At 42.5% G+C, this 24,130-nt stretch overlaps 1 protein-coding gene across 5 annotated transcripts in view; it reads right to left on the bottom strand.

The window, feature by feature from the left end:
* The window catches only part of sugct (succinyl-CoA:glutarate-CoA transferase), a 449,184-nt gene that overhangs the window by 325,535 nt on the left and 99,519 nt on the right, over positions 1–24,130 (bottom strand). For all 5 annotated transcript variants that reach the window (XR_010961805.1, XR_010961804.1, XM_067981040.1 and 2 more), the window contains exon 8: positions 9,715–9,858. Coding sequence is in view for 3 of the 5 variants with exons in the window: in XM_067981040.1 (XP_067837141.1) it covers positions 9,715–9,858 (144 nt within the window). In the remaining 2 variants the exon portion in view is untranslated. The remainder of the gene's footprint in view (positions 1–9,714; positions 9,859–24,130) is intronic.

The following is a 24,130-nucleotide window of genomic DNA, read 5'->3' as shown; positions in this document are numbered from 1 at the left end:
CTCTGGATTCAGGCTGTGTTCACACTGTAACTGTTGGTGCAAAGTGAACCCACTTTGCACCAATTCTACATGTTGCAGGGGCCAACTATCCTGACCTTTGTCTGCAGGGGAAACTTCTATTCTCCGGGTGCAAAGGTCAGGAAATGGGGGGTGGAGGTCCATTATATCGGGTCAATGTGTCCTACGCTCCTGCAGCTTCCTTGAGGGGTGGAGCTGAGCTTTCACCTGCAATAGATACAGGGCTAGAGTCCGCATGTTAATGAGGCAGGAGAAGGCGTTCACAGCTTCCCACTCAATTTCCTTTCATAGTAACCATGGGGCACCCAGTCACAGGACATAGGGTCTGCAGGGGCTTGGCAGTAAGCCAAAGAGGACCCTAAAGATAGGTGGACTTTTGTTTCACTCACCCACCCACCAGATCTTTGGGCCTCGAGCCTTATTGTTGCTCCTCTCCAGCAGCAGTCAGAAGACCCCAAACCACCAGCCATGCAGCTGCACTTCTCTTTCATCCCCCATTTGCCAACACAGCACCAGGAGTACAACCAGGCCAAATTAATGGCTTAGTACACAAAATTTGGCCACAGCTTGGCCAGGAGAGGTACAGCACATTTCAGGCAAACTGCTCCTGTCCAGCATTGGTGCAGAAGGCGGCCAGAAAAATTGTCCCTGCAGTGTAATTGTGCCCTTAGTCAACATGCATTATTGCTAGTAGCTGGGTTAAACTGAATGAGGAAAATACAGACCTGCAAATGAAGACCTTAAGTGTTGCATTATCAGTGGATAACTCCATATAGGATCAAAGGAACAGGAGTAGGCAATTCAGCACCTCAAGCCTATTCCATCATTCCATCAGGTAACGGCTGATCTGTACCTCAACTCCATTTACCTGGCATTAATCCATAACCCTCTGTACCCTTACCTAATAAATATCTGTCGATCTCAGACTTGAACATTTCAATTGACCCAGCATTCATAGCGCCTTTTGGGGGAAGAAAGTTCCAGATTCCCATTACCCTTTTTGTGACAAAGTGTTTCCTGATATCACTCCTGAATGACCTAGCTCTAATTTTAAGATTATGTCCCCTTGTTCTGATTTCCCCCACTAGAGGAAATAGTTTAATTGTATCTACCCTATGGAATCCCTTTATCATTTTAAAGACCTTGATTAAATCATCTCTCAACTTTCTGAACTCAAGTTGATGCAAAGTGTCCTCATAATTTAACCCTTTAAGTCCCAATATCATTTTGGTGAATCTGTTCTGTACCCCTTCCGAGGCCAATATATCCTTCCTGAGGTTTGGTGCCCAAAACTGAACGTGGTACTCCAGATGAGGTCCGTTGAAGGCTCTATTCAACTGAAGCATCACTTCCTCACTTTTGTATTCCAATCCCCTTGAGATAAAGGCCAGCATTCCATTTGCCTTTTTGAATACTTTTTGTACCTGTACCTCAGCTTTTGGTGATTTGTGTATATGGACACCTAAATCACCTTGCTCCTCCACAGTTCCTAGACTCTTGCAATTAAGAAAATATTCTGATTTGTCTTTCTCAGATCTGAATGACCTCACACTTCCCCCACATTGAATTCCATCTGCCATAGGTGCCATCTCACTTAGTCTGTCTATATCCCTTTGTAACTTCCCTGCTCTCATCTACAAAATTTACTGTGGTTCCAAACTTAGGCATGGAGTTTCCACTAGGGCTGCAATCAGCAAAATACACCCAGAATGCACTGGACTCTGGTTTTGCCAAGGTGTAGTTACACTCAAGTTTCTGCGCAAACTCATTAGCATAAACCCGAACGTAAAATCTCCCATGAATCAGTGTAATCAAGCAGTGTAATCGTTCGAAATTGAATCGTGACTGGAACATGGCATTCTCCAGCGTCACAGAGGAGCAGAATTTCCAGGAAATGAGCCAATATTCAACTGACTGACATAATGCTCTTGGTCTTACTTTTTAATTGGCTTCAATTGACTGCTTTGATCTGCCCTTGATACACAAGTCCTGTGACCAGCAGTCAATTGAAGTCACACAGGTGTGTCCTTCTCTGCTTTTATTGACTGAAATTAGACTAATTTAAACGGAATTTAAGTAATTTAAAATAATTACACCAGCAGCAGGAGAAACACAAGAGGGTCAGGCTTCAATTGACTGCTAGTCATTGCAGGTACACGTGATTAACACTGGATTAATGTGGCCTCGGGTGCCTGAGAATCTGTCCGCAATGTGATGAACACCCCTGAACCAGTGCAATCGGCAAAACTCGCCATGCCGTCCTGGGGGCGTCGCCAGTTTTATGAGCGGGGATTGCTTCAGATGAATGGACTTTTGAACAGCGTAAAAGATTGCGGATATTTGACCGTAAAGTAGGTATGGGCACAACTCACTTATGTTTAAAACTCCGCCATATTTAACGTTGTTTGATTTGATTCCGCCTAGATTATGCTGCTATCTGTGCGGAAATCATGTGGAAACTCCTGCCTTAGTGTCATCTGCAAACTTAAATATCCAACTCTATTCCTTCAACAAGTCATTAATAAACAAAAACTAAAGCCCCAGTACAGATCCCTGGGGGACACCTCTTGTCACATCCCGCCAATTAGAGAACGTTCTCCTTATCCCTATTCTCTTTCTCCTCCTCCGAACTAATTATCAATCATCCAAATAAATGGTCCATTTTTAAAAGTTGCTCCCTCCTCCCAAATGGACAGAAGAATCAGCATGATGGTATTGCAGCCTTTTCTCCACCATGATCCCTTTGAGTACAACTCTTCGCTAGCCCATGAAGTGCGACTCTTCAACAGTTCACAGTGAAAGTTGAAACAATTACCAGACTTCCAGTCACAGAACAGAAAGCATAGAAAAGGCATGCAAGATAATATGCCAAATCGTATGGTGCATCTAATACTAAGATAGGGCAATTTGGCAAAACACGTGCAATTATCACATTGAACTCCACAATGACACCTTCGCATATGCACTTAGGAATCAGATGTTCCAATTCTATCTGTGGCTGGAAACTGCCTCAGAGCTGCACCTGTTCCGCGTAAAAAGGGTTTGCAACGCACTTATGGCGAAGTTAGGCCGGCGAGCCAAGAGCAGCTTCAGGGAAATTTCCGGCCTACATTTAAGGAAAGTAATAATAGTAAAAACTGTCATTAAGTTAGTGTAAAAAAAGATAATATTGCAACAAAGGTTTCTCACCAAGGAAACTGTAACAAAAAAAAATGATTGATGGCCTGTGAATTTTAGCATTACTCTAATAGCAGCTCTTGGCACTGAAGGGCACACATGTGTCTGAATCACTTATTGTGCTAGCAGGCTGTGGTAAGCAAACATGTTTTTTTTCCACAGTTAAAATATCAGCATGTGGGTAATGTATAGCTGTATCCATGGACAGCATGAGCCCATTGTTAATCTCTGTGCATTTATTGTACAGATTTGCTGGGACAATGCACCAAAGTTAAACATGAGCACATTACTGAGAAGGTCTGGGTATCAGATCAGAAAATAACAAAAGGCTAACAATAGGTAATTCACTGTTTGCTGAAAGGATTCCTAGCCATACAACACGGCACAGCATTTTAACTGCACAGTGGATTTTCAAAGACAGTTGCAACATTTAAACATAAAGGTTACTGCGATTATGGTTTACCATCTTAAAGTTTGTGCTTTTACCGTATACATTATCCAGCTGTACTTTCTCAAGCTCTTGTCAAAAGTAGAAAAGATGAAAAGATCCAAGCATGCATAAACTTGGTACAAGTAATCTAAATCGCAGCTTTCTGGTAGTAAAATACAGAATGCTGCCAAAAATTTACAAGTATTTAAAGGCTTTTTTTTTTTGCCCCCTCCAAATCCAAAAAAATAAAATCCACAAATATTCTTAACATTTAAAGCAGAATTGGGAAGGCCGGTTCTCGTTTCTTGTCCTTTTAACTCGCTTCTTGTCTCACTTCATCTTTTCTTAAAACCAGAGGCTATGATATTAAGTTTGGCAAAATGTGGCTCAAAAATAAGAAAAATACAAAATAAAAAGCCTTTGGGGGGGAATTATATTTTTGAATTCTTTTTTTTTTTACAGTGAACAAGAGAACTTATTTTACAAAATGTTTACAAAATCCTCAAATATTACAGGTTTTAAAACTAAATGTTAATATTGTCGGAGTCTAAAACAACTTGTGATCGAGGTCCTGGTTGCAATTAAACACAGGAAGGATATTAAAAACTTCCTAGAAGCATGATAACCACAATAGAAGAAGTAAACGAAAAAACATAATCGAAACCACATCCAAAACCCACATCCTTATTATTTACCAGTAGCATCCAAAGGACATTGTTGAGATGCAAAAAGCTCAAGGGTCTTGACTTTTTATAACTTGAAATCATACAGCCCCAAAACATGAAAGAACACAACATCTGTCTAAGGTTAAAAGTTTACAGAGTGCCTACAACACTAAAGCAGTTTTCCTTGCAGAAACTCAAACAGGCCAATTATTCTTTGTGTACGAAACTGCAAAAAAAAATTAAAACAATGGGGCATATTTTTCACTTTAGCGTTTAAAAAATGTCTTGCATTTATATAGCGCCTTTCATGACCTCAGGATGTTCCAAAGAGCTTCACAGCCAATGAAGTACTTTTGAAGTGCAGTCACTGTTGTAATGTAAGAAACGTGGCAGCCAATTAGCGCACAGCAAGGTCCCGAAAACATCAATGAGATAAATGATCAGATCATCTGTTTTAGTGATGTTAGTTGAGGGCTAAATATTGGCCAGGACATCGGGAGAGCTCCCCTGCTTTTACATCCAACTGAGAGGGCAGACCGGACCTCGGTTTAACATCTCATCTGAAGGACAGCACCTCCGGCAGAGCAGCACTCCCTCAGTACTGCACTGAAATGTCAGCCTACATAAGAACATAAGAAATAGGAGCAGGAGTAGGCCATCCAGTCCCTCGAGCCTGGTCCACCATTCAACAAGATCATGGCTGATCTTCAACCTCAACGCCATTTTCCTGCACCATCCCCATATCCCTTGATGCCTTTAATATCTAGAAATCTATCGATCTCTGTTTTGAATGTACCTCAATGACTGAGCCTACACAGCCCTCAGGGGTAGAGAATTCCAAAGATTCACCACCCTCTGACTGAAGAAATTTCTCCTCGTCTCAGTCCTAAATGGCCTACCCCTTATTCTGAGACTATCACCTCTGGTTCTAGACTCCCCAGCCAGGGGAAACATCCTCCCTGCATCTCCCTTTCGAGCCCTGTAAGAATTTTGTATGTTTCAAAGAGATCACCTCTCATTCTTCTAAACTCTAGAGAATACAGGCCTAGTTTACTCAATCTCTCCTCATACGACAGTCCTGCCATCCCAGGAATCAGTCTGGTGAACCTTCGTTGCACTCCCTCTATGGCAAGTATATCCTTTCTTAGGTAAGGAGACCAAAATTGTACATAATACTCCAGCTGTGGTCTCACCAAGGCCCTGTATAATTGCAGTAAGACATCTTTACTCCTGTACTCAAATCCTCTTGAAATAAAGGCCAACATACCATTTGCCTTCCCAATTGCTTGCTGCACCTGCATGTTAGCTTTCAGTGACTCATGTACAAGGACACCCAGGTCCCTTGGAACATCAACATTTCCCAATCTCTCACCATTTAAAAAATACTCTGCATTTCTGTTTTTCCTACCAAAGTGGATAACTTCACAATTTTCCACATTATATTCCATCTGCCATGTTCTTGCCCATTCACTTAGCCTGTCTACATTCCCTTGAAGCCTCGTTACATCCTCCTCACAACTCACATTCCCACTTAGTTTTGTGTCATCAGCAAACTTGGAAATATTACATTTGGTCCCCTCATCCAAATCATTGATATAGATTGTGAATAGCTGGGGCCCAAGCACCGATCCCTGCGGTACCCCATTAGTCACAGTCTGCCAACCTGAAAAAGACCCATTTATTCCTACTCTCTGTTTTCTGTCTGTTAACCAATTCTCAATCCATGCCAGTATATTACCCCCAATTCCACGTGCCCTAACTTTGCTCACCAACCTCCTGTGTGGGACCTTATCGAAGGCCTTCTGAAAATCCAAATACACCACATCCACTGGTTTCACCCTTATCTATTCTACTAGTTACATCCTCAAAGAACTTCAACAGGTTTGTCAAACATGATTTCCCTTTCATAAATCCACGAATGTGTGCTCAAGTCTCTTGAGTGGGACTTGAACCGACAACCTTCTGGACTCAGGCAAGAGACACTTTTCAGTTTGGAAATAAAAGGGTCACATGGGTGGAGCACGTAGAGTAAAATTCGGCGGGCTGCGCTACAGACGTGCGATCCATAACCTGCCTCCCGCACTTACATCTTCCATCCATTTCACTTAATAACTTACCCATGTAAGTGCGGGAGGCAGGTTAAGGATTGAAAATTGGACGGGCTGCAGTTATGGGATCCTTTTTGCCCAATTTTCCTGTACGGGCTCCACTAATGCGATATATTATGCCCAAGCGCTAAAGATGAAAATCGGCCCCATATTTGCAGCATGATTAATCAGTCTCACAAGTACCACAGCTAAATGGATAGCAAAGCAAGATAAATTAATTTACTGTGCATTTGTAGGTTATTGCTGTGCAGCTACTTGGATGGCTTTAATGAAACACTTTCGACTTGCACTATCAAAAATTAAACGAGAGAATATAATACAGTTCAATGGAGATGAAATTGGCCTTCTCCAGTAGCGCGAAACATACTCATATCGAATCAGCAGCCCGTTTTACACCACGCACAATTTTCTTTTCCATTACAATGCACAATCATCCATCTTTTTCAAGATACGCAAAACAGAATCATCAACATAATCATAGAATATTACAGCACAGAAGACGACCACTCGGCCCATTGTGCCTGTGCTAGCTCTTCCCTACTCTTTTCCCATAGCCCTACAAATTTTTCCTTTTCATGTATATATCCAATTCCCTTTTGAAAGTTACTATTGAATCTGCTTCCACCACTCTTTCAGGAAGTGCATTATGCACGGGGCTAATAGTGTGCATTCCAGATCATATCAACCCATTACATTAAAAAAATTCTCTTCATCTCTCCATTGGTTCTTTTGCCAATTATCTTAAATCTGTGTCCTCTGGTTATTGACCCGCCCGCCAGTGGAAACAGTTTCTCCTTATTTAATGTCCCTCATAATTTTGAACAGCTCTATTAAATATTCCCTTAACCTTCTCTGCTCTAAGGAGAAGAATCCCAATTTCTTCAGTCTCTCCACATCCCTGGTATCATTCTGGTAATTCTCCTCTGCACCGTCTCTAAGGCCTTGGCATCTTTCCTAAAGTGTGGTGCCCAGAATTAGATACAATACTCTAGCTGAGGCCTAACCAGTGAACTATAAAGTTTTACCATAACTTCCTTGCTTGAACGCCTCTTTTTAGCGAAACATCCCAATGCCTGTCCTTCAGTGTAGTACACCCCTTGATAAACATTGCTGCTGCCAGGATTCTGATGAGAGCGCATTTTCCACTTCACAAGGTCTACCTTCTTATGGACCTTCTCAGGTGTAAACATATCTTCTTTAAGTTACCACAATTCTGCTACAACTAATGTCTGACATGAGGACAGTTGTTCAGTACAAATACATTACAGTAAAGTAACCAAATCTGGTCACTTCAGGCACTTTACCACCAACAGATGTCAGCCGTGGCTCCGTGGTAGCATGCTTGCCTCGGAGTCAGAAGGTTGTGGGTTCCAGTCCCACTCCAGAGTCTTGAGCACATAATCCAGGCTGACACTCCAGTGCAGTACTGAGGGAATGGCACTATTTTGAAGAAGAGCAGGGGAGTTCTCCCCAGAGTCATGGCCAATATTTATCCCTCAATTAACATCACTAAAACAGATTATCTGGTCATTATCTCGTTGCTGTTTGTGGGAGCTTGGTATGCGCAAATTGGTTGCCACATTTCCTACATTACAAAAAAGTACTTCATTGGCTGTAAAGTGCTTTGGGACGTCCTGAGGTCATGAAAGGCGCTATATAAATTCAAGTCTTTCTTTCTTCAACAATGTAGCAGCTTTGCCAATCCTTGTAATGTTTTCTCATTCTAGTTGGCAGCGACCCTTCCTTAATGGAAAAATGTTACATACAAGAACAGTCTGAGAGCATGAACCAGATATAATATAGATGTAATAAGCCATGCCTACATTGTGAAATGAAATAACTAGTTTTAGAACTAGATTATTTACTATTAAAGTCTGTATCTGCTCAACTTCAATGCAAAGGTAAATGAGCACAATACATTAAAGAAGGTATATAAAAGGAAAGACTTGCATTTATATAGCGCCTTTCACGACCTCAGGAAGCCCCAAAGTGCTTTACAGCCAAGTAAGTACTTTTTGAAGTGTAGTCATTGTTGTAATGTAGGAAATGCGGCAGCCAATTTACGCACAGCAAGGTCTCACAAACAGCAATGTGGTAACGACCAGATCAACTGGTTTAGTGATGTTGGTTGAGGGATAAATGTTGGCCAGGACACTGGGAGAAATCCCCTGCTCTTCTTCGAAAAGTGCAAGGGGATCTTTTACATCCACCTGAGCGAGCAGATGGGGTCTTGCATTAACTTCTCATCTGAAAGATGTCACCTCCATCAGTGCAGCACTCCCTCAGCACTGCACGGGAATGTCAGTCTAGATTATATGTTCAAGTCGCTGGAATGGGGCTTGAACCCATGACCTTCTGACTATATTGGTCTAAAACTATTTTATTTAATTGGTATAAACTTTTGTGTTTTGAAAAACCTACAAGTCATTGGGAATGGGTAAACAACTAAAGTTACTTTCTTATTTAAAATGATTTCCCATTTAACCGACCCTCTCTCTTGAAAAATTGTAATCATCTATACAACAGATCACTATATTAAAAAAACACACTTAAGGAAAGAGATTCTGAAACATTTTTTCTGGTGGTGATGTTTTAAGATTTGCTTCTACTGATCCTCGGAGATGAGGATCGTAAATTACAACAAATCCCCCTCCACCCCTCAGCCCGCTCTTATGACATCCTTCAAGGTCTGCAGGCTTGGTCATGCTGACCTGCAGCCACCTCCACAGTTTCCACCAATGTCCATTGTTGGTTAAACCACAAAGAGGGCAATGGCAGAAAGATTTTAAAAATCTGTACCGAAATAAAATAATATTAATTCAGATTAGCGAAGACTCAAATACAGGATGCATATGCTGTTCCCCATTACTCTCCTGAAAGTGAGAATTTATCCTGGGTTATAGTTCCACAGGTTCTATCAGTATCACCCAAGTGATCGTTTATCAAGTGTGCAACTGGACCGCAAGTGTTAGCACTGTTTGATCACTGCTGGTAACACAGTCAAACTGGTTCCCACACACATGCAGTTGCCAACAGGGGTCATTGGGCAGTGATTAAGTGTAAATCCCTGGCTCATTTTTACCCCTTCCTAGTTCAGGGCCAATGTTCTCCCACTGCTGCCCAACTAAATCAAGCTACCTCCACACAGACCACTGTTCGAACGTGGAATCTTCCTGATCTGCATGGCTCAATATCACATCACAATGTGCTAGCTGTATTTCCTAACTGCATGAATAGTCCACATTCCATAATATAACACTTCTGTCCAGAAAATATTTCTTTTATTGATAAGGAACAAAGCAGTTTTTCTTCATACCTGGGATGAAAGCAGGTTGCAGTCAATATGTTGCCCTTTCCCAGTCTTCTCTTTCTGTAGCAGTCCCGCCATAATAGCTCCATGGCTGTACAAACCTGTAGCTAGGTCAGTCATCGCTACTCCAGGCCTAACAGGATCACCATGCTAATGGAAAAGACATAAATAAATTATGATTCTGTACAGGATTAAAACAAATACTTATGTCAATAATGCTTAGGAAAACTCTACTACCACTTTTGACTCAGTAACCCATTCTCTGATTACGTCAATAGTAGTGTGTGTGCATTTGTGTGTACGTGTATTTGTGTGTGTGTACACGTGTGTGTACGTGCACATGCCTTGCCATTTTTCCAAAGTCTCAAGCAGATGCTTTCTGATTGGCTCACAGTAGTTCATATCTGATTGGTGTCAGTGGTATCTTTTTTGATTGGCTCATTACTAAACAGGTCATATTGTACTAAAGAAAAAAAAATTCTGTACAATGCAACTGCCATGAGAATTCCCTGCATTCCAGCTACATTAAGCATGATTTAACATTATTTAATGCCTACATTTTGTTATTATTTATGTTAACAAATTGAAGTGAAATCAATAAATCTCATTTTTAAATTGATATCCCAAATAGCATATGTTGTGGTCCGCCTATCCATGCTCTCTCCTTGTCCGGCTCCTGCCATCTCTCCTCAAAGCCAAACCTGGTGTCTCCATGCAGACTCACTGCTGCCCACTTGCCACCTCACCCCAAGGGAAATCCACTCACTTCAACTAAAAATATTCAACATGAACCAAACCTGACAGCAAAAAAATGAAGGCCATTAGCCTTGATTATAACTTTATTAGCCTTAATTATAACTGTATTTTTTAAAGAAGTTCTGGAAAATTCACTTGTTGAGTATTGGAAATATGTGGCTAAAATAAATCAATCTTAATTTTCATCTGCTGCAAACATTTGACAGATTTGTATTCTTTACAGTCAGCTGTTTCTGAGTGATGCTAAAGTGACAGAAGGACAAGTAAGTAAAAGCCTGCGTCTCATATTCAAAAAGAAAAAGCAAATTGCAGCACAGATAGTTGCTTCAAGTATAAATGTTAGCCTGGCAGATATTTAAGATAGAATTACCAAGCAGACCTGGAAAGAAAGCTTGGTAACAAGAATGAATGACAACAACCAGCTAATTCCATCAAACAGACATTCAAAAGGAACATCAAACCCGATACGATGAGAGACAAGAATGTTTGGATCAAACCCAAGACTGGGGAAACGGAAGAACCAGCCAAAAGGAAATGCCAGCCTAGAGCATCCTACGCAGTCAATGCCAGAACTAAATGTTCTGATTAATCAACTAATTCCAAAAAAATCTTGTCAAATATTCAAAGGCAAATTTGTAAAACTCAATGTCAATGTTCTAATGTTCTCAGCATTGAATGGAAAGTTAACCGAGAAGAGGCATCTTGTTCTCCAGCTTTCTCCAACAGTAATTCTAAATCAACGTAACATAACAATAAAACAATTATGTCAACTACCTTTCGACAGAAAAGGATGTGAACAACCGCATCGAATCTCTGCGCACTACATCGATCAAGGTTCAGCGGCAACTTTTTTTGAGCACTCTATCAATTGTGAAATTCTGAAAGCTTGTCCTCCACAGCATAATTCTTCGATCGTAATAAGATACAGTATAATGCATGTCAATTGGAGAAATAAGACACAGTTGCCAAGTGGCCTTGGTAATAAAATGGAAAGAAAAATGAGAATTCGCAAGATCACACTAAGGCCATTTGGCCATCTTAGCTCATCCATCTGGATCGAACCTTCAATGCCCCTCACACTGCTTTCAACTGTTTAATAAATTACACCAAAGTTTTTGCCCCAATTATCCTATCTGGAACTCCATTCCACATACTGATTACTTATCATGTGAAGCACTTCCCGACAGTGGGTCTTAAGTTTGCCATTCACCGGTATGAACCTGTGCCCTGATGTTTGTAAGAGGCTTGAGCAATTTTTTCTGTTCGCAAATTTTATTAACATGCAACAACAGAAATTAGTTCAGTTTTAGTGCCTCTTTACCCCTCACTCCATTCTTTTCTGCAGTCAATACAGTTTCTTCATTGTAAAAAGGATGGCTCAATTGTTCTGGGCTGGACTGAGGAATGGTGCTTGATATATTATTCAGTTGATGTGAGAACAGGATGTTTTGATGTCGTCAATTGGGCACCAGAGACTGTGGGGATGTGCTGTCATAAAAAATGGACTCCCAGGTGTCTTAAACAATATGTCCCCATGCAATTGTTTAGGAGGAAACAGGTTTTGTATTTCATTATTAAGTTTCAATAACTTGGACATTAAGCAAATAATTGCTTAATGTAAATAAATCAAAATAAATTGTTCGTATCGATCTTGGTGATTCCCAGTAGTTTGTTAACATATTTAAAACTAAAATATAAACTTAATGAATGGACAACCTTTGCCTGTATAATTCTGACCATTCTTGTATTTATTCTTTCTTGTATCCATCTCTTTGTTTTGTTCAATTTTTCTATCTTCTTACTCTCTCCTTTCTCTTCCTTCATGTTTCTCACTCTTATTCTTTTGTCTCCTGCTGGATTTTGTTGCAATTTCACTTTTTCTTGCTGGCTTGCTGGGATTTGGACTTGCTGCGCACTTATGTAATCCACTGCATTCATGTGGACGTACATAACCTATCTCATGATCCAGGTCCTTGGTCCATGTCCTCCTTCCCCGCTCACTGCTATACAATCCGCATAATACAAACGCCTGCCAAAGAGGGCAGGTTGGAAGGAGAAGGCAACATAAAGAGGATAAGGGAACAAAGAAGCAGAGACAATGGAGTAAAAGTACTGAGCGGCAGAGCAGGGGGACAGTGAAAAAAAACCTATAAGATAATCAGCTGCACCAAGGATTCCCCCAAATTACACCTTTGTGCTTTCACACTTCCACAGGAAACAATCTGTGAACCGTTACTGCCCAACAGAAAGACCCCTGACAAGGAAAAAAGTATTTCTTTAAAAAACACTGGGTCAAAAATAATATAATTCTTATACCTACAGGTCAAGACAGAAATATTGTCCAAAAGGAAGGGCAGATTAGATCTGATCCATAAGCAAACCATCCTTGGATGGATCACAGTAAACCTATTCTGCTTACAAGAACAGGAAGGTTTAATCAACAGCAAAGTTTAAGATCTTTGTACAGCACTACTGAGCAGCACCAGCTGTTTATATCAGTGTGCAGGCGTCTGTACTGATGAGGCCCAAAGAACACAGAAATAGCGTTGACAAAGATCAAGCCAATAGATCACTAGGGAAGTATCCAGAAGGAGTAAAGACCGTTCCGCCCAGTTAGGTCTATATGCAGGATGTCCCTCCTGACATGATACCCTCGACTCACTGAATCAAAATCTATCCACTCTTTTTTTTTGAATGCTTCAGCCATGGCTGCATTCACCGCATTAAAGTGGGAGGTTATTTCATCAGTTAGCCACTGTGGAGAATAGTGACTCCTATAGTGATATCCAGCTTGAAGTTTTCGCAACATAGTATCAGCTCGTTAATTATTTATTTAGCTTGAAATTACAACTCTGTTCTTCTGGTTCGCCATTTTCACTCCACCAATAATGTTTTTCAGCTTCAGAAACCTGGGGGGTAATTTTAACCCCCAAGAACGGGTGGGTTGGGGGCGGATGGGTAGTAAAAATTGTTGAAATATTCAGTGGGACCTCATCCCGGCTCGAACGCGCCCACTTCCGGGTTTAACCCAGGGCAAGGTAGGATGCATGCCGCAACAGAAACCCGGAAGTCCTCTCCCCACTTAAAGCCAGCAGGCCAATACACCTCACTGGCACTTAATTTTTTGTACATTAGAAATGTAAAACAAATTTAACTATGCCTGTTCGGGTTTCCCATCACTTCTGATTCACGTCAGGTGAAAGCAGGCGAAAAGGGCCGGATCCATGAGGTGAGTGCCTTTACTGCACTGCTTGTGGGCCCAGAGGAGCAGGAGTGCTTCATCCATGCCTAACAAGCTCATCTGGCCAACAGGACCCCCGCGATTGGCCGAGCGCCCACCCCCCCAATCCCAGATCTTCTCCAAGGCCCACCCTATGCCATCCCCCGACACCGCACGCGCGCCCCCACCCCCAATTTGTTCCATGGCCCACGATCTCTCCCTCCCTCCCTCCTCGCCAAGTTGCAGCTCCTTTCCCTCTCAACAGGCAGCCAGGCACATGGGAAACCCGCAAGTAGAAATACTTACCATCAATTGAGTTGCGATTGCAGAAAGCAATGCGCTCACTAATGAGAGTGAGTAATTAATATTAATAAAGGAAAAGTACTGGAGAAATTAATGGGACTAAAAGCCAAGAAATCCCTGGACCTGATGGCCTACATCCTAGGGTTCTAAAAGAGGTGGCTGCAGAGATAGTGGATGCATTGGTTGTGATCTTCTAAAATTCCCTACATTCTGGAACGGTCCCAGTGGATTGGAAGGTAGCAAATGTAACTCCATTATTCAAGAAAGGAGGGAGAGAGAAAACAGGGAACTACAGGCCAGTTAGCCTGACGTCAGCCGTCCGGAAAATGCTGGAATCCGTTATTAAGGATGTGGTAAGAGAGCACTTAGAAAATCATAATACGATTAAGCAGCACCAACATGGTTTTATGAAAGGGAAATAGTGTTTGTCAAATCTATTAGAGTTTTTTGCGGATGTAACTAGCAGGGTAGATAAAGTGGAATCAGTGGATGTAGTATATTTGGATTTTCAAAAGGCATTCGATAAGGTGCCACACGAAAGGTTGTTATGCAAGATAAGGGCTCATGGGATTGGGGGTAATATATTAGCATGTATAGAGGATTGGTTAACGGACAGAAAACAGAGAGTAGGAATAAACAGGTCATTTTCAGGTTGGCTGGTTGTCACTAGTGGGATCAGTGCAGCAAGGATCAGTGCTTGGGCCTCAGCTACTTACAATCTATATTAATGATTTAGACGAAGACACCAAATGTAAAGTATCCAAGTTTGCTGATGATACGAAGCTAGGTGGAAAAGTAAGCTGTGAGGAGGACGCAAAGAGTCTGCAAAGGGAGATTGACAGGTTAAGTGAGTGAGCAAGAAGGTGGCAGATAGCATATAATGTGGGGAAATGTGAGGTTATTCACTTTGGTAGGAAGAATAGAAACACAGAATATTTTTTTTTAAGGGTAAGAAACTATTAAATGATAGTGTTCAGAGGGTGTCCTTGTCCATGGAACACAGAAAGTTAACATGCAGGTACAGCAAGCAATTATGAAGGCAAATGGTATGTTGGCCTTTATTGCAAGGGATTTTGGAGTACAAGAGTAAGGGAGTCTTGCTGTAATTGTATAGGGCTTTGGTGAGACCACACCTGGAGTACTGTGTACAGTTTTGGTCTCCTTACCTAAGGTAGGATATACTTGCCTTAGAAGTGGTGCAACAAAGGTTGATTAGATTCCAGGGATGAGAGGGTTTTCCTTTGAGGAAAGATTGAGTAGAATGGGTTTATACTCTGGAGTTTAGAAGAATGAGAAGGAATCTCATTGAAACGTGTAAACAATTTTACAACACCAAGTTATAGTCCAGCAATTTTATTTTAAATTCACAAGCTTTCGGAGATTTTCTCCTTCCTCAGGCAAATGTTTCAAGAGCTCCTTGAAGCCTACGCATTTATACATATTGAACAATACATGGTGTTTACAGACTGCCCCTGCAACTGCCCGTTGCCAAGGCAATCACCGTGTTCAGACAGAGAGGTGTCACCTGCAGAACCCCCGAATACACATTCAACAAAAAAACAAACAGGGAAAAAAAAGAGAAAAAAAACACAGAGAGAGGCAGAAACATCCGGAAGGCAGAGAGAGCCAGCAAATGACCCATTATATTAAAAACAGATAACATTTGTTCGCTGGTGGGGTAACGTGTAGCGTGACATGAACCCAAGATCCCGGTTGAGGCCGTCCTCATGGGTGCGGAACTTGGCTATCAATTTCTGCTCGACGATTTTGCGTTGTCGTGTGTCTCGAAGGCCGCCTTGGAGTACGCTTACCCGAAGGTCGGTGGATGAATGTCCATGACTGCTGAAGTGTTCCGCAGTTCATGTCACGCTACACGTTACCCCACCAGCGAACAAATGTTATCTGTTTTTAATATAATGGGTCATTTGCTGGCTCTCTCTGCCTTCCGGATGTTTCTGCCTCTCTCTGTGTTTTTTTTCTCTGTTTTTTTTCCCTGTTTGTTTTTTTGTTGAATGTGTATTCGGGGGTTCTGCAGGTGACACCTCTCTGTCTGAACACGGTGATTGCCTTGGCAACGGGCAGTTGCAGGGGCAGTCTGTAAACACCATGTATTGTTCAATATGTATAAATGCGTAGGCTTCAAGGAGCTCTTGAAACATTTGCCTGAGGAAGGAGAAAATCTCCGAAAGCTTGTGAATTTAAAATAAAATTGCTGGACTATAACTTGGTGTTGTAAAATTGTTTACAATTGTCAACCCCAGTCCATCACCGGCATCTCCACATCATTGAAACGTATAAGATTCTTAGAGAGCTTGACAGGTTAGATGCTGAGAGGCTGTTTCCCCTGGCTAGAGAGTTTAGAACTAGGGGATATAGTCTCAGGATAAGGGGTCGGCCATTTAGGACTTAGATGAGAAGAAATTTCTTCACTCAGAGGGTTGTGAATCTTTGGAATTCGCTACCCCAGAAGGCTCTGATTGCTCAGCCATTGAGTATATTCATGGCTGAGATCGATAGATTTTTGGACTCTAAAGGAATCAAGGGATACGGGGATCAGGCAGGGAAGTGGACTTGGGGTCAAAGATCAGCCATGATCTTATTGAATGGCGGAGCAGGCTCAAGGGGATGTATGGCCTACTCCTGCTCCTATTTCTTATGTTGACTTGACTTCCGGGTTCCCCACGCGAATATCTATCCAAGCGCTGGGTTCCCGGCACCAAGCTAAAATCATGTCCCTGGATTATGCTTTACCCACCTTAACACTTTTGATCATTCAGTAAATACTTTGCTCAGGCTTACAAAATAGCTCATTGATTTGAAACCCAGTGTCTTGTGGCCCTTCTGTGAATCCGTTCCAATGAATTTATGTCTTTTCTTAAATTCAGTGAGCAAAACTAGATAAAAGAGTCATGGACTAATAATCCAGAGAACGTGAGTTCAAATCCCACCATGGCAGTTTGAGAATTTGAAATCTGTTTAAAAATTCTGGAAATAAAAAGCTGGTATCAGTAAAAGTGACCATGAAGCTATAAAATTGTCCTTCCGTCCTTACCCGGTCTGGCCTATCTGTAACTCCGGTCCCACAACAACATAATAGCACTTCATTGTATAATCATGCTCCTTATTTAGTATCAATATACATTACTTTACTATGTTACATAAGCATGGAACTAGGTAAGATACTAGGAGGTACTTCTTTTTGCAGAGAGTTATCGACATATGGTGTCAATATGTGCAGTGAGTGCAGATTTGCTGCAGGGCATTCAAAAGAGAGCTGGACAAGTTTCTGAGTGTGGCCAACATAACTACATATAGAAGGTAGGGAGGTCATTGGGGTTTAAGACCCTCCATCATCTTGGTCTCCTGGGAATTATGTGAGCACTTTCGGAGGTTGGAGAAGAATTTCCCAAAGTTTTTTCCTAAATTGGCCCATGGTTTTACCTCTATTTCTTGCCTCTGCCAGGAGGTTGTGTGGCTGTGAGTTGGGTGGATGGGGGTGGGTGCAGACGGGAATAAGGCTGTGCAGAAGTTACACCATGCCAGTATATGACAGGCTTGATAGACCAGCTGGTCCTTACCAGTCATTTTTTGTATGTCCATATTTGTTGATATAAATGCCATTTGTATGCCCAATTCCTAAGCATCTGAAGGTCCGTTCACATAATGTTCATGTGAGGGTACGAACAATATTGGTGGACCTCTGCATCACAAGTTCGATGTGTTCCTGCCACCCATATAATTCAGGCACTGGAGCTGAGCCAGGATCTCTTGCCGAGGAGATTCTAAAGAAAGCAGTTGATTTTGACAGAAAGTTGGAGAGCAGACTTTCCAGAAGATCCTGATTTTGAGAGAAGTTTGGGAGATTGCATTCAATGCTCCCCTGTCACTGGACTTGGCCAAGAAAGAGGGCATTGCCAATGGCCACCATGGTCACCTTAGCCCTCAACTTTTATGATAATAGCCCCTTCCAGCCAGCACTGGAACACCTGCAATGTCACTCGGTTCACTGCCCACAGTTGCACCAAGTAAGTGCCTGCTGCTTTCCTCCAGGGGGCTAACATCCTCACAACATTTGCCACTGAGCAGCAGCAATGTGAGGGTTGCACAGTTCCATTGAACTGCTTGCTTTCTTGGAGTACAGGGAGAGTTGGTTGCTCCCTCCGTATTCTGTGTCCACCAGAAAGGAATCATGCAGGTCAATGGCCAGATCCCTGGCAGCTCCAACAATGCATTTATTTTGTGCCAATTATCTGTGGTAGGCTTGTATGAAGGGAAAGGTATGAGTGGAAAAATAGCTCCTGAGAGACCTAGGCAGACCTCTTCAGCCCTAACCAGTCTTCCTTTTCCCCAGCCACAAACAGAAGCAAAGTACAGATGCAACGAGGCAACCATGAGGATCACTGTTGCACATACCATCACAGCATCTTTAGCACCATTTTTGATGCCTGGACGGATTGGGTACATTGCAGTACAGCTCCTCAGGCTTTCCAAAATTAGCAACTGCTACATGCTCCATAACTTTGCTCTGCAAAGAGGCCTGACCATGGAGGAAGAAGAGTGGAATTCGGAAAGTGAGCCAGTGTTGAAGGGACACTGTGCAAGTGAGGAAGCAATAGTTAAAACATGAATGCAACCTGCTGACCTACATTGACGCTTGTTCTTCCAATGCCTCCGATTTAAAATTCTCATCCACGTGTTTAAATCATTTTGTGGCCTCGCCTTTCCCCATTTCTGTAATCTCTCCAGTCCTACAGCTCCACCAGGATTCTGTATTCCTCCACCTCTGGCCTGTTGTGTACCCCTTCCTCCTTCGCCCCACCACTCTGCGAACTAGTCCTGCACTAGGATCAGAAACTCCACCCTGTAAGAGTCATGGAGACAGAAATTGTGAAATAGTACTAGAAATAAGCACATAGTGAGAGAAAAGCAAGAAAAAAAAATTGGTGAATGAAAAAGCAAGGAACATTTGATAACCAAGCAGTGAGACAATGTTATGTACACCTTAAGCCTGGCTCAAGTCAAATAGCAGTTCATAGAATCATAGAAAGGTTACAGCACGGAAGGAGGCCATTCAGCCCATTGAGTCCACGCCAGCTCTATGCAACAGCAATCCAGCTAGTCTCACACCCCCGCCCTATCCTGGTAGCCCGACAAACATTTTCCTTTCAAGTACTTATCCAGTTCTCTTTTGAAGGCCATGAGTGAATCTGCCTCCACCACCCCCTCAGGCAGTGCATTCCAGATCCTAATCACTCGCTTTGTAAAAAGTTTTCCCTCATGTCACCTTTGGTTCTTTTGCCAATCTATGTCCTCTGATTCTTGACCCTTACGCCAATGGGAACAGTTTCTCTCTCTCTTCTCTGTCTAGACCCTTCATGATTTTGAATACCTCTATCAAATCTCCTCGCAATCGTCTCTGTTCCAAGGAGAACAACCCCAGCTTCTCCAGTTTATCCATGTAACTAAAGTCCCTCATCCCTGGAATCATTCTAGTAAATCTCTTCTGCACCCTCTCTAAGGCCGTCACATCTTTCCTGAACTGCAGAGCTCAGAACTGGACACAATACTCCAGTTGTGGCCGAGCCAATGATTTATAAAGGTTCATCATGACTTCCATACTTTTGGACTCTATGCTTCTATTTATAAATGATGTGGAGATGCCGGTGATGGACTGGGGTGGACAAATGTAAGGAATCTTACAACATCAGGTTATAGTCCAACAATTTCAATTTTAAAATCACAAGCTTTCGGAGATTATCCCCTTCATCAGGTGAGTGAGTGAATAAGAGGTTCTCAAATTGCATATCTTATATTAGGCTGGGACACCATCATGCCAATCAAAAGGTGTCGTTGGTGTTCACACAGGTTAGCCACGGAAAACAGTAGGGCCCAGTATGCTGAATACACATTGTGTCAAATTACACAGACACAGAGAAAGAGACCCAAAAGGCAGAGAGAGAGAGAGAGAGAGAGAGAGAGAGAGAATATTAAAAACAGATAACTTTTTTTTCCCCTTGCTGGTGGGGTTACGTGTAGCGTGACATGAACCCAAGATCCTGGTTGAGGCCGTCCTCATGGGTGCGGAACTTGGCTATCAATTTCTGCTCAACGATTTTGCGTTGTTGTGTGTCTCGAAGGCCGCCTTGGAGAACGCTTACCCGAAGATCGGTGGCTGAATGTCCTTGATTGCTAAAGTGTTCCCCGACTGGGAGGGAACACTCCTGTCTGGCGATTGTTGCGCGGTGTCCGTTCATCCGTTGTCGCAGTGTCTGCATGGTCTCGCCAATGTACCATGCTCCGGGGCATCCTTTCCTGCAACGTATGAGGTAGACAACATTGGCCGAGTCACAGGAGTATGAACCATGTACCTGGTGGGTGGGCTTTATAAGCTTTAAATAATGACCCAACCTCAAACAGACCATCGTTCGCAGCAAATTACCTAGCTTTCAGGAGAACAGCGTCCACGACACCACGCAACCCTGCCACGGCAACCTCTGCAAGACATGCCAGATCATCGACACGGATACCACCATCACACAAGAGGACACCACCCACCAGGTACATGGTTCATACTCCTGTGACTCGGCCAACGTTGTTTACCTCATACGTTGCAGGAAAGGATGCCCCGGAGCATGGTACATTGGCGAGACCATGCAGACACTGCGACAACGGATGAACGGACACCGCGCAACAATCGCCAGACAGGAGGGTTCCCTCCCAGTCGCGGAACACTTTAGCAATCAAGGACATTCAGCCACCGATCTTCGGGTAAGCGTTCTCCAAGGCGGCCTTCGAGACACACGACAACGCAAAATCGTCGAGCAGAAATTGATAGCCAAGTTCCGCACCCATGAGGACGGCCTCAACCAGGATCTTGGGTTCATGTCACGCTACATGTAACCCCACCAGCAAGGGGGGAAAAAAAAGTTATCTGTTTTCAATATTCTCTCTCTCTCTCTCTGCCTTTTGGGTCTCTTTCTCTGTGTCTGTGTAATTTGACACAATGTGTATACAGCATACTGGGACTTACTGTTTTCCGTGGCTAACCTGTGTGAACACCAACGACACCTTTTGATTGGTGTGATGGTGTCCCAGCCTAATATAAGATATGCGATTTGAGAACCTCTTATTCACTCACTCACCTGACGAAGGGGATAATCTCTGAAAGCTTGTGATTTTAAAATAAAATTGTTGGACTATAATCTGGTGTTGTAAGATTCCTTACATCTATTTATAAAGCCCAGGATCCCGTATGCTTTTTTAACTGCTTTCTCAACCTGCCCTGCCCTGTTCCTGTACCCCTTTAGAGTTGTGCCCTCTAGTTTACATTGCCTTGCTTCGTTCTTCCTACCAAAATGTATCACCTCGCATTTTTCCGCATTAAATTTCATCTGCCACGTGTCCGCCCATGCCACCAGCTTGTCTATATCATCTTGAAGTCTATCACTATCCTCCTCACTGTTTACTACCCTTCCAAGTTTTGTGTCATCTGCAAATTTTGAAATTGTGCCCTGTACACCCAAGTCCAAGTCATTAATATATATCAAGAAAAGCAGTGGTCCCAGCAATGAACCCTGTGGAACACCACTGTACACCTCCCTCCAGTTTGAAAAACAACCGTTCACCACTACTCTCTATTTCCTGTCCCTTAGCCAATTCTGTATCCATGCTGCTACTGCCCCCTTTATTCCATGGGCCGCAATCTCGATGATGAGCCTACCGTGCGGCACTTTATCAAACATCTTTTGAAAGTCCATATATACATCGACTGCATTGCTCTCATCTACCCTCTCTGTTACCTCATCAAAAAACTCTATCAGGGTAGCTAAACACAATTTGCCTTTAACAAGCACATGCTGGCTTTCCCTAATCAATCCACACTCATCCAAGTGACTGTTAATTCTGTCCCAGATTATCATTTCTAAAAGTTTCCCCACCACTGAGGTTAAACTGACTGGCCTATAGTTGCTGGGTTTATCCTTACACCCTTTTTTGAACAAGGGTGTAACATTTACAATTCTCCAGTCCTCTGACACCACCCCCATATCTACGGATGTTTAGAAGATTATGGCAAGTACCTCCGCAATTTCCACCCTTACTTCCTCCAGCAACCTAGGATGCATCCCATCCGGACCGGGCGACTTATCTACTTTAAGTACAGCTAGTCTTTCAAGTACGTCTTCTTTATCAATTTTTAGCCCCTCCAGTATCTCAATTATATCTTCCTTTACTGAGACTCTGGCAGCATCTTCTTCCTTGGTAAAGACAGATGCAAAGTACTCATTTAGTACCTCGGCCATCCCCTCTTCCTCCATGAGTAGATCTCGTTTATGGTCCCTAATCAGCCCCACCCCTCCTTTTACTACCCATTTACTGTTTACATGCCTGGAGAAGACTTTTGGATTCCCTTTTATGTTGGCCCCCAGTCTATTCTCATACTCTCTCTTTACCCCTCTTATTTCCTTTTTCACTTCCCCTCTGAACTTTCTATATTCTGCCTGGTTCTCACTTGTGTTATCAATCAGACATCTGTCATATTCCCCTTTTTTCCATTTCATCTTACGAAGTATCTCTTTTGTCATCCAGGGAGCTCTGGCTTTCGTTGCCCTACCTTTCTGCTTTGTGGGAATGTGCCTAGACTGTACCCGAACCAGCTCCTCCTTAATGGCCGCCCACTGTTCAATTACAGTTTTGCCGGCCAATCTTTGATTCCAATCGATCTGTTTGAAAGGTTTTCTTACAAACCTTTCAAATTCCAGGTCTTAGCCCCTTCCAATTATAAGGGGCAATTAGCAGAGAGGTGAGGGGACAAACCCTAAGGATTGATTGTTGGAGAATCAAATCAAAACTGCTGGTTCAGTTAATGCTTTCAGGAGAGCTTTTGCCATTTCCCTTACTTCATGATCCAATGAGGACTATGTCCTGAGAAGGGCTCAGAAGGATTTGTCATTGAGGATTTTTGTTTGTTTCTGCTGTATATGTCATTTTCTTAGTATTAATAAGCTCTATAGTTACAGTGTCAGTAGAGTTTATTTATATTTAAAGATCATGTGCAGAACTGGTATGCCCCTCCCAATGGAACAACACCTACATAATAAACTGATAATTATCAAATTATGCAATAGGTAACAAGACGGTGAATCTTCAACATGAACGTACTGGTTCACTTGTATATATTTAAGACACATTATTACTGTAAGTCATATTCCTAATACACTGATTATACAAATCGCTTCAATTAATCATTGCACTGACACACTGTGTAAGCTATGCACCTTTGTATACCAACAGTATAAATGATAATTTTCAATAAAACATTTTTTAAGAAGTACTTTTTGTGATCAGATGATGTAATTCAATTAAAAAAATCAATAAAGCATGACAGTGGAGATGGAGCTTCTGCTATACACTGCGCTGAGTCTGTTTCACTCTCTCTATATCTAAGGGTTTTAAAGAGGCACCGCCCTTATGTGAATGTGTCTTTCACTAGTTTACACTTGACCTGACCATGCAGATTGTATTGTAATGAGGTGCATAACAACATAAGAAATAGGACCAGGAGTAGGCCATATGGCTCCTCGAGCCTGCTCCGCCATTCAATAAGATCATGGCTGATCTTCAACCTCAACTCCACTTTCCCGCCCGATCCCCCTTTCCCTTGATTCCTTTAGAGTCCAGAAATCTGTCTATCTCAGTCTTGAATATACTCAACGACTGAGCATCCACAGCCCTCTGGGGTAGAGAATTCCAAAGATTCACAACGCTCTGAGTGAAGAAATTCCTCCTCATCTCAGTCCTAAATGTCCGACCTCTTATCCTGAGACTATGTCCCCTAGTCTTAGGCTCTCCAGCCAGGGGAAATATCATCTTAGCATCTACCCTGTCAAGCCCCCTTAGAATCTTATATGTTTCAATGAGATCACCTCTCATTCTTCTAAACTCCAGACAGCATAGTCCTATTCTACTCAATCTCTCCTCAAAGGACAACCTTCACATCCCAGGAATCGATCTAATGAACTTTCGTTGCACCGCCTCTAAGGCAAGTATATCCTTCCTTAGGTAAGGAGACCAAAACCGTACACAGCGCTCCAGGTGTGGTCTCACCAAAGCCCTGTACAATTGCAGCAAGACTTCCTTACTCTT

Source organism: Heptranchias perlo, chromosome 3 (assembly GCF_035084215.1).
Source record: "Heptranchias perlo isolate sHepPer1 chromosome 3, sHepPer1.hap1, whole genome shotgun sequence".
Taxonomy (NCBI): Eukaryota; Metazoa; Chordata; class Chondrichthyes; order Hexanchiformes; family Hexanchidae; genus Heptranchias; species Heptranchias perlo.
The sequence above is the reverse complement of the archived record's forward strand: the minus strand, read 5'-3'. Positions and strand labels throughout refer to the sequence as shown.